The 12017-nt window shown below is 37.7% G+C and overlaps 1 protein-coding gene across 7 annotated transcripts in view; it reads right to left on the bottom strand.

The window, feature by feature from the left end:
* The window catches only part of CNKSR2 (connector enhancer of kinase suppressor of Ras 2), a 213027-nt gene that overhangs the window by 146219 nt on the left and 54791 nt on the right, over positions 1-12017 (bottom strand). For all 7 annotated transcript variants that reach the window (XM_057419585.1, XM_057419587.1, XM_057419588.1 and 4 more), the window contains exon 4: positions 9004-9091. In XM_057419585.1, the coding sequence (XP_057275568.1) occupies positions 9004-9091 (88 nt within the window). The remainder of the gene's footprint in view (positions 1-9003; positions 9092-12017) is intronic.

The raw sequence follows: 12017 nt of genomic DNA, 5'->3' as shown, positions 1-12017 counted from the left end.
TTGGGGACACTGACAAGTGAAAATGCTTGTAACAGAGAAAGGGGAAGAGGAAATCCTTGGCTGCTGCCATGAATTTTTAAAATCACACAGCCATTTGTGTGAAACCTGTTTTGTATTTGTAAGTGGATGTCTAAAGCACATGCTTTCCCTTTTTTTCCCACTGAGCTGCTCCAAGAGGAACCTGTCATGGCTGTTCTTCCTCCTTCTGACTGCAACAATCCCAGGGAGCTCTATCCTCAACTCTCCCCTTTTCTGCAACCACTTCCCTATTGCTCAGCAGCCTCCTAAAATCATGCTGCTTTAATTATCATCTCTGTGCGGATGAGTCACAGATCTCTTGTCCCTTCTGTTCACATTCGCAGCTCAGAATCTCCTTCTGGATATTTGCCACCAGCCCCAGCGCATTATGCTGAAAAGCTGAAATCACGTTTCTTCTCAAACCCTCCCTGCTTCCCCCTCTTTCCCTGTCTCTGTCAACAACTCCACCACCTTATGTCCCACAAGCTCACAACCTGGGTGCCATTTTCAACTCCTTTTCGCTTCCCACACAAATCCTGTTGATTTTAATCCCACTGCTGTTCAGAAATACTTTCTTTCCAACTACACAAAATCATCCAATTCCTGCAGTTTCTTGCCACTTGGTCTATGGCATCCTCACTCCATTATTATTCGGTGCTTCTCCACACTGAAGCCAGAGCTCATCTGTATCTGCAACAACCCACTCTGTCCTCCCCCATCAGAAACATGCGTAAGAACTGACAAAGGTAGGAGAAAACAGAACAGTGAGCACACGCAATTTAAGATACTAAGGGAAGAGGGAAAAAAAAAAAATCTATTGTGAAAAATATAATGCAAGCTGTTAAATAAATGCTACATAAAAGGACCTTTCCTATGAAACCTACACAAATGTTTCTAAAAGTCTGAATGCTTAATGAACCTGCAGTTCTCCAAGTTCATAACCCTTGTGTACAAACTAATAGCAATTACCCAGCTTACTGAGTACAAAGAATTGCCTTAATTTTATTTGAACAATCTGCGTGAATTGGCACCTATCACCATAGTAACAGAATACTTCATGTGAAAATTTAACACAACTTACATAAATCACCCCCAGACCAAGCAACTACTGGGAAAAATTGCTTGCTGGATTAAGAGAGATGCGATGTGTACACTAAGCTCTTTTCTATCTTTCTGAAGCTATTTTCCATTTCCAATTATTTCTACCTCCTTTCTGTAAAAGACGTCATCTTGCGTTCCTTTGGGATCTGCTTGCTTAGTAGTTCTAATTTGCATATAGAAACACTTCTTCCTGCTATGCCATTTCTAAAATGAGCTGGTATACCATTAGGTCAGAAACCACAGCAAGTATTTTAGCACTGACTAAAATCACACTAATACTTGCTCATATATCCTGTTAGAACCTAAGCATGTACGTGGTCTAAATTGAATTTCAGCTCTTAGGCTGATTTCTCTATGCAGCAACATTCTCAGCAGGTAAAAATAAAATCCACTGAATCTATCAACAGATGAGAAGTTGGAAATAGGCAAAAATGTTTCACCCAAAGCAGAAAAACCAAAGTCAAGTCACCCTTTTTTTTCCACACAACTCAGAAAAATAAGCATCATGAATTCAAAACTCAAGCTTTTATTACTGACATGCAACATAAGTTTTATAGCATGACGTATTGTGCAATTCTTAAGTTTGTCACTGCCAAGACCATTTAGAGGTAAATAACTTCTCAATTTTTCACTTCTGCTTTTCCTTCAGTACTGTTATTTAAAGAATTCTGGTTTATAAAACACAGTTGCAGCAAAATATTTCACGTTCCATATAGTGTCTGGGTGGTTATTCTGTAAACAGAGGAAATAAAAGTAACTAAACTTGAGAAAAAGTAATTATATATAGGCGGATGGCATTTCAGGCTCAGATATGACTTAAATGTTTCATATTGGATCATCTGAAATTCTTGATGTATTTTTACTGGATTTAAGCAAACAAACACATACCTCACACTATATTCCTGAAATACAGACCCTACACTTTTTCATGGTCAAGGCTTCTACTAGATACTCAGCAACACATAGGTTCTGTAATTCACTATACTGAAGTGAAATTTTGCTTCACTGCACTTGGTGACAGAGACCATTCTGTCTTTGGAAAGGGAAATCGGTTTCCAAACTAAAAGAAATAGAGTCTCAATCTTCATTTCTACTAACACAACCAATGTTATCTTAATCCATCATCGTTAATGATTAAATTCAGCATTTATAAAGAATTACACAGGAAGCATGGCATATCCTCTGTCTGCCCCTATTCAAACGGAAAATGCGATGCCACTCAGCACTCATGGACTGACACAGTGCCCACAGCAATCAGCCTAAGAAAAAAAAAAGTTTTAGTTAAAGGAAACATATAAGATACTAAAACACATTTTTCCCGGTCTACAATTTATCGCAGTTTCCAACAACTTTCTGCTACTTTGTGCAAGTGCTTCCATGAGTGCGTGAATTAACAGTCCCTGACTCTTTTACCGTCACCTAGGCCCATTCAGTCTCCTTTTCTTGGAAAAATGTAACAGCTGCATTGATGTACCAGCATATGCTCTATCAAAACAATTACTCTTTTCCCCACATTATTCTGCTTTGTGTTTCAGTTTTCCCCATGTTCAGAGGCTGTCATTCATTAATCTGGAAGAAAAATAACCAAACAGAAAAAAAAACCCAAACAACCCAAACAAGCCAACACCAACCCACTTCTGGTCACTAAGCTTCTTATGTACTCAGCAGTCTCCCCTCACATCCCCCTCCCTCTTTTTTCCTTCCATCCACTCCAAACTACTTTCTCTAAGAATGGAAAAGAAAACAGAGCTAACAAATTCACACGGCTTCACAAGGTGGATTTTTTATTAAAGTATGCAGTGGCTTCATAAGCTACTTCAAAAATGTCGTATCACAGGCAACACAAGTTTAGGAACATCAAACCTCTTTACACCATACATCTCAATGACAATTAATGAACCATCAAATGATTTCTAGTAGTGGTTCATATCCCTGTAAACTATTATTGATGTTTTAACCTTTGAGCTGGTCCATGCCTAATCTATTTCAGGAATGTCTTAGAAACTTATATCAAAAGACAACAATATACCTACAAGTAAGCCATTTCAAGGGGGAAAAAAAAAAAGTATTTATCTGAGCACTGCTTTGAACATTATGGAACAGGAAATCCTGCATAACAGCAATGTTTGAAGGATACAAGGTAAGTCTTGCAAGTTACTTGCAATGAGTTACAACACTCTCATATGAGTATCATTTGGATTCCATGTACTATAGGCAGATATTGCCTGGGTATTGTTTTCAAAGGAGGCTTTTTTTTGTGCTGTTTTTAACTTTTCACTGTATCTCTTCACCTACCCACTTGTACACTTACTGCCTTACTTGTACACTTATCAGAAATTGGGCATTTTGCATAAACAGTGTACTATGCACATATATATTTTAAATTCCAAGAATGTGGCCTCCGCACCATGAAGTATTTTCATTAAGAAGAAGGGGTAGTGGAAGCAGGGGGAAGGGGAGCAGGGGAATGGTGCAGGAGGGAGATTATTACCACTGTAAGCTAACAAAGAATTTCCTGTAAGCATTTGATAATAAAGTTGGAGTGGAAGGAATGATGTTGAAAATTTAAATTAAAAAGTTTAGAATTTAATGCATAACTGTTTCATCAAACACGTGTTGCTTTGAAAAATCCCAACAATCTGGAAGCGCAAAGCAGCTTTAATGAGGAACCAATTAAACATTCACACCACTAAACTATTAAAGCCAGTTTATTAGCTAAAGATACCCAATTTGGTATGACTTAAAATTCAAAATTTTTAAGCTATGTTTAGTCAGTCCTTAAACTCCTTAATAATTAGGACTTAAAAACAAAAGTGAGGAATTTTTATAGAAAAGATTTTATCAGAGATACTTTGTAACAATAGTACTGAAGATATTCATTATTCTTCTGTATTCACATATTTGATATTATCCTTACTAAATGAATAGAGCCATTTTATACCGCTGCATTTGGATTCTGAGTCGGGGCAGGGAGCTAAGAAAGTAGATTTCCTTTTTATCCTTATAACTGGAAAACCAGCGTGCACTTAGCTTCCAAGCGAGACTTAATATTTGAAATATCCATTACGTCACAGACATTTGACTATAAAAATACACAATGTCACACAAAACAGTGCCTTACTGAAGAAATAATTTGCGATCCTTTTCAGTATCTTTTATCTGAAAGACAACAATGGCTAGAAGCTCAACACAGATTACCCTGCTAGAAGCCCAGCAAAGACTGGGAAGTAAGTCCATCAGGGCATGGAGTATATAGACAATTTTACAAATCTCAACCATCCTTAAACGGCGAATAAGCTTTGGGAATAAGTTTCAAATCGTTCAGCTGAGGCAGTGCACAGGGCACTTCTGTATGTGCTCTATATTACAGCTTTTAGCTCAAAATCGCAAGGTGCCTGTACATCCAGACAGAGTATTTCTGAACAGCTGTCTTGGTCTTTCCTAGCTGTCTTCCATCCCAGCCACCACCTCCCAAACTGCACCACTCAGGTTCTCACTCTGTGTTTTCCAGAATCTGAATTTACATCAAAATATTGCTGTGACACAGATGATGTCAGAAGTATGTTCTGTGACTACAGTGCAAGCCAGATCCATGTCAGTTAAGTGACTGCTCTCCATCTCCACCCCTGTTACACAATTGCTTCCACCATGCAGTCCTTCAAAAAGGTGTTTAGCAAGATTACTTACTGCAATTACTTATTGCAGTGAAGCTTTTATAAAGGAGTTTTTACAGGCCTACAGTTATGCTTCTGCTGGACTATCTTTCTAAGTAAATCCCACAAGACCCTAAAGCTATGAGATAAACTTCAGTGGTTTTAAAACTAAATAAACAGCAAATCATTGTGAAAGCTGATTAAGGAAAGTAAAAAACATGTGGCCAGTACTACTAATGATCACTACTAAACTGCAAAAATAAGAATGACAGTGCTCAGCAGTAAAGTTTTCTTTACATGTCTGATAACTTACAAAATCAAGATAAAATTAGGTTTTTCGAATATTCCCAAGATTTCCAGGGCTTTAATACTAAAGAAGACAGCTTCTTTAGTGACACCCTAATGGGTTCCTGAAGAATAAGAGCATTGAGAATGATAATAAAAGCTACCTACAAATTGCCTGAGAAAGCAATAAACCTTCTCTTCCTTACAGTTGTTTACTAGTACCTCTCTGAAATGAAACAAGCACACTTAAAAGGACCAGTTCCAGGCACCCTCTGAAGCTGAACACCCCAACTAAGTCAATAGCAAGAAACTCATGAACACCATGAAGACAAGGAGTCACTCATGCTCTTCCTTACATGACATTTATGACCGGAACAATTCTGGAACACAAATCTGAACTCATGAATGAGCCAAAAGGGAAATATGCAGAACCCCATGTCTCATCCGCTACACCCGTACCCCTTTAGCACCTATCTTGTACCATGAAGAACGAACAGGCCTTTTTTACTTATTACAGTGTAAAAAGAGAAGATGGATAATGCCCATCTCTGGTTCCTATGGAGAGACAAACAGGTGTAGGAGATAAAGGCAGAGAGTGCAAGGGAATGGTAGCAAAAATCATGATACAGTCATAGAATTATTATTTAAATCTTTTTCCTCCAGCGTTCTGCTGCAAGGGAAGAGTTGATTATAAAAATGAAGCAAGAATGCAAGCCCTGAATCAAATAAGCCATCAGCAAGGAGGATGGTATTAAAAGTGAAAACCTGCAGAAAGCACCTATGAAACAATAGCCTAAAGTCCTAAGGGAGAGAAAAAAAATCTTCTGAGCCAAAATATAACAGCTGCATAAAAGCGGACGATTAGTGCAGATGCAAAGAAGGTTACAACAGTAACTTGCAGTTCTCTGAGGGACCTGCTTCCACTGGGAAATATCCACTGCATGCTGGTCTGCTAGTTGGGTCCTGGGCTTTGTGCACCATGCATAAGAAAAAAAACGGTTAAAACACAGTATGTGCCATTCTGTACTTTATTCTAAAGTCTGTCTCTAAGTAGATGTTATAACTCCAACTTTTCAAATTATTTAAAGTATAAAGCACAGGCTCTCAATAGATTTTCTTAGACTTTTCTCAGATAAGAAAGTACTGTAATTCTGTCATTTTTTTTGTTCATTATACGTTTAGCACTGATGGGGGGGGGGGAAGGATGACCCAACAACATTTAATTCTATGAAGAAACATTGATGTTACCAAACGTGCATAATTATTCAAGCAACACAGCTAAATTTTAGCTTTTTTTTTTCCTCCATCTAAACTAAAGAATCATTTTCAGTTAATAAATCTGAATGTTAGCTGTAACTTAAACACCACAAAAAAAAAACAACAAAAAACAACAAAAACAAACCAACCACCAAACAAAAGAAAACCCTCACTTTTCAATCCTGCTCATGCTCAGTTACTGAGATGAATACTGAAGTTCTATTTTTAAGTTGTATTAAAAAAAAAATTCCTTAAAAAAGTCAAATGTATAAGAAAATGTACAGACAATATATAAATCATGGGTTTAATGGTTTTAATAAACTATTAAGCTTTATAAAAATCTATTGTTAGCTAGTGTTACAAGAGCAATTGTAACACTGCCTTCTGTAGGTCTTTTATAAACAAAAAAAATATTTTAAACTACTCATTGTAAATTAGAGAAGTAATCTGCATACAAAAGAAACCAGACTCTGAGACAGATCTTGTAAGATGATATTGAAACGTTCAGTTGCGTTTAGTGATCACATAAAACGAAAGCTCAGTGAGGGCATTTTGAAATACTATGTTGGAATGCATTTGTTTTACATAGAGATCAAACCACATGTGTTTGGGATAACTAATAGAATTTTTCACTATTGTTCTTCTGACTACAGCCCAATTCAATTTCAAAGCATGCTTAAATTTAGGCACCTAAATGTTCTTTTTGATTTCAAAATATGAATTCATGTACTGAACTGCTGCCTGACTGGGGAATCATGTCAGTTTTCGCAAAGATAAAACTGCTGTTCTCCAAAGGTATTTAATAATAAAATTTGTTCCCATTCATACTAAAAATATACATAGAAAAATACTTACCTATACATAACGAATTGGCATTATCATAGATAGGGATGATTTTGAAAGAAAATGGACTGATATTGAGCTAATTCCTGGGACATACTTCAGCGGCTGATATTTTACCCACTTTTTCACAAATAGTGGACACATTAAAATGGACCAGGTGGCTTTTCCTCTTAATTGAAAATCTAGATAGTGATTCACAGCTAACTCTGTGGAAAATGAGCCATTTGGACATGGGGAAGGGATGCCTTCTTCTTCCTGGGGTTATGACTTCATGTCAAGAGGGCAAGTGCAGCAAGGACACTAGCCATGAGAGGACAGATAAAAAACACTCATCATGCAATAAGCAGCCAAGAAAACAAAGGCCGGCTCTTCTTCCACAGCCACTACCAAAGGCACCTCCTTCCCATTTTGAGGCAAGGTGACAGTGAGAAGTGGGGAGCATAGGGTGGCTGAAGGACAGGACTGGACCTTTGGCCCCCTGACCTAGGAAGCAAACAGGGACCCTCACTGTGTGGCCTGTGGGGAGAGAACAGCCCATGCTCCATTTCCATGCTACCCACACCCACCCCACTCTCCCCCCCACCCCATAACTAAGGGAAAATAATGACGAATGACTAAAATAAATCAATAATAACTACAATAACAACAATAATATAGAAAAGTGAGGAACTTTCATTTCCCAAGCTTGAACACAGGGGACTAACAATAATGCTCTTCTCCAGCTCAGGTGGGAAGCAAATCCAACTAATCATCTAATTGCACACGTTTATGAAAGGATCAGAGAAATATGCATTTCTTTTATAAAAGGGAGAGTATCATCACAAAGTCAAGCCAAGAGGCCACAGGAGAAGTGTAGCTTTGCTCAGTTTGGAGTGGTGCTTCTGAAAACCTGAAAAAGTCTCCTCAGTGCTCCTACCTAGCCCACTCACTCCCTTCTTTTCCACTCCAACTTCTCATGTGCAAACTTCTGCTTGGCAGCAGTGGTCCCTTCCCTCTGTGGTTGCTGAACCACCAGGAGAGGCAACCCTTTCTGGACTCTTTTCTCTCTGCACGATGGGCACTGCTGCACCACACAGTCAACTGATGGTCTAAGTTGGTAACAAGGCCCTTCACAATCATCAGCAGCAGACTGGTCTCCTATATGCATGAATAAGGGTAAATGATGATGCTCAACTGAACTATTTTATAGGTTATTTATACAAAATTTCATACCTACATTAGTTTCAACCTGTGGCTAAAGACACTTTTCAGTTTCAGCAGAACAACAGGCAAAGATAGGTACAGACCTAAACTACAGAGAGACAACGGAAGGGTACGGAAAGTTCTCTAAATTGCATTTCCAAATGAAGCCCATTAAGAAAGTGCTTCTCAGAACCTACTTATGGATTTCTTGAAGGTAGGATGCACAAAAATGTATTCAAAGTATTTTAGCCTCACGGGGACATGTCATCTGCCCAAGTGTAGAGATGATATGAGCTGTACTAAAGAGCAGGTGGCTAAAGTCCAAAAGATACAGACCTTTTAAACCAGAGAGTTAATTAAAAATAAATGGAAAAACACAACAAATATGCAAATTATCAATTAGATTTCACCAATTTATAGTGACGATAGTAGACTAAAGAACCCAAGATGAACCTTACTACCGAGATGCGCAGAAGCCTATACACACCACAAACTAAACTAGTACTATAAAACCAGGAAGCAGAATTTTTATAAAGCACTTACTAAGTACTGATAGCCGCTTTTCTTAGAAAATGATATTGACAGAGTAACAAAATTGTGTGAAGAAGGTAACAGCCATTTACAATTTAGGAAAAAATAAATTGCTAAGCAGATGGTCTCATACCTGTTGTACTATTGTTGTTAGTTCCAGACAGAGCTGTATGACATTATTTCTTGTTACTGAGTAATCTGTTACAGCAGCAAAAGGTGATCTAAAACAAAAAAAAGAAAAATAATGTTGAATGTCACTAGCATATATCTGCTTGCTTCACTGATGCACAATGCGCTTAAGACACATTATATCTAGAGATATTAAAATCACACAGAATACCCAAAATGTACTACTAAAATTGTTAAATTCAGGATACATATCCATGGAAAATATTAATCTCTCCTTAGTTTTGCAGTTTTTAAGTTTTATAAGTTTCTCTTTAAGAAATTCTCCCAAGTAACAAGCAATAGGATGAGATGGCCTCAAGTTGTGCCAAGGTTGGTTAAACTGGACATTAGGAAAAATTTCTTCACTGAAAGATTTATCAAGCATTGGAACAAGCTGCCCAGGCAAGTGGTTGAGTCACCATCCCTGGAGGGCCTTAACAGATGTTTAGACATGGCAAACAGGGACATGGTTTAGTGGTGGACTTGGCAGTGCTGGGTTAACAGTTGAATTTGATGATCTTAAAGGTCTTCTTCAACCTAAACAATTCTATGATTATTTCTCACAGTCTTCCAGTTCACTTTTAGACTGCCTTTACTCCCACAGAAAAAGCCCACCTTGCCTTCTGCATTCGTTTGTGAATACCCTCATAAAGCCAACCAGAAGCACCACTTCCACCTGCGAAACAAATGGTGTCCACATGCGAATCAGATGAGAAAAGCATTTGGCTGATTCACTGGGATTCTTGGGACCTGATCTAATATCTGGTAAAAGCACTGGGGGGACTTAGAATAAGTAAAACTTTTATCCAAAGAGGGGAATAACACAGAGCCAGAGATGCATCAATACTCAGTAGCAGCTGCAAAAGCTAAACTGCAGGCACAGCCCAACATCCCCCACACTGTACTACAATCAGATATGCTTAGTGAAATGAAAAGTTGATCCAGCATTTGCAGATGTCACCTACTTGTATCCTAAAGCATAAAACTTCACATTAGAATGTTTAAAATGCTTGTCTACCTAGAAGCATGCTTGCTTTCTAGAGACACTGCTAAAATGTGTTTGGTTAATGAGGCTGTCAGTCATCTGATTCCTGTACTTAGAGTCCGTGTTAAACTATAAACTCAAGTTGGCCTATTTTCTGTATTTTAGAAGGAGCCAAACACTAGGCAGGATGGGTATCTTCTTCAGGAGGAGTCAAGATTTTGACTCAGTGTTGCAAATGAGGTTTTTATGGGCATTATTAGCATTGCAAAGATGGCATTTCTCCCTAATATACATACCTGCTTCTAACATTTAAAACAGAAAACGGTGGCACAGAACCACAAGGATTATAATGTCTGAATAAACTAATGATAAATCATGCAGTGTGCCAAGATCTCTAAACAATACTTTAAGTGTCATTGCCTTTAAATTAAGCTGAGTGACCAGTTCCTTCCCCAACTGCCTTCTTTTATTACTTATTAGAGCATACATATTTGTATACATATTTTTATATGTTTATAAACATATATGGTTTACAGCACTGGTTGGTTTTATGCGTTCCTCATTTAAGCCTAGAGAAAAGTTTCCAGTACAAAGATCTCTGTTATACGTAGGTCTGAGTGATGACTACAGATATAGTTCTTACAGCTCTTAACAGGTTTCTAAGTTTCTTATCCATGTGCAGAGCTACTGAAATTTTAGTGCAGGCTAAAATTTTGTCCTACACTAAATTTGGAACTGTCCATTAATAAACCCATGTGAACTCCTCTCTCTGCCTGCTTGTTCTAGCACTTTTTTTTCTCCAGAGCTCCTAATCCAGCCCTGATGGCTCGTAAGACAGAATGAATTTTGATGTGCGTACTCATATTTGCTGCCTTAATTTGATGTAATACATCATACAACAATATATTCTTTCTGCCCATATTTTCTAGGGAGAAAAGCAGTACATTCTTTTTTAAAAAGTACAGAAATTGGAAGCTAGGCAGAGTTTAAGAAACATAAAACCAATAACAGAGTGGGATTTAGTAGACAGCATCTGGTTAAGTTCCAAAAGGTGCCTTGCAAAAGCTATTTGACACATCACAATTCAAAGTCCAAGTTTTATGCAGTATTTGGCAGCTGCATGCTAAGTACACACTACAGCAGGCATACCCACAGACACGCATACAGATTATTACTGAAGTTCAGGAGACATGTGGGCATATTAAAGAATAAAAAGTATCTGAACAGCTTGGTTATGAAACATAATTGCATTTAAAAAATTACATTAGCCAAGATGTACAAAAACCACTGATATTTTTCCTTTCAAAATTGTAACTGCTGAGCTTCTGAAATCTACCTGAAACTTTGATTTAAAAAGGTCATGCTCATTTATGAACTCACTTTTATTGAAGATGAACGGAATCAAGCCAGCAAACAGTATTATTTTATATTAAGTATGGGTGTTAATGTAATTTGATCCTCAAATTACGCAACTGGAATCTAATTGACATTTCAAAGCCTCCAGCATTTCTCTAAAGAAAATCGCTTGGTAGGCTTTGACTTCTAATACTGCATTATCTTCCTTCATACTTTTCCAATTTAGTTTGGTTTCACAATTCATGAGGAAAACAATGACATTTTTACTGTCATTTCTCTTAGTGAAGATTGTTAGAAATGCACCCCAAATAAACTTTGTTGACATTAAAGAATAGGCCAAGAGACTGAGACATTACTCATTTTGTTACATTGAAGTTTACATAGTGAAGCATTACTGAAAACAGCATATGAAACAGGCAGCAAGGGTGCCAGGAGGAGGGAGAAGACTATGAAAACTCAGTAACTAATAAGTATTATTCTGAAAAGTGCTTCACAACTTGGAAAGATAAGGAGACAGGTCCATGTTATACGGACTTTGCTACCGCAGAAAACATAAGGGGTCCTTGAGCTGCCTCCTCTGGAGGTCTCTGGTCTTATAAACCACCTCTCACATCAGCTTCTGCTGATGCCTCTCTGGG

The sequence above is a fragment of the Pezoporus wallicus genome, unplaced genomic scaffold, assembly GCF_028554395.1.
Source record: "Pezoporus wallicus isolate ANWC-B61680 ecotype Strahan unplaced genomic scaffold, APGP_CSIRO_Pwel_v1 contig_5767, whole genome shotgun sequence".
NCBI classification, from domain to species: Eukaryota; Metazoa; Chordata; class Aves; order Psittaciformes; family Psittacidae; genus Pezoporus; species Pezoporus wallicus.
This window is presented reverse-complemented; position numbering and strand designations above follow the sequence as displayed.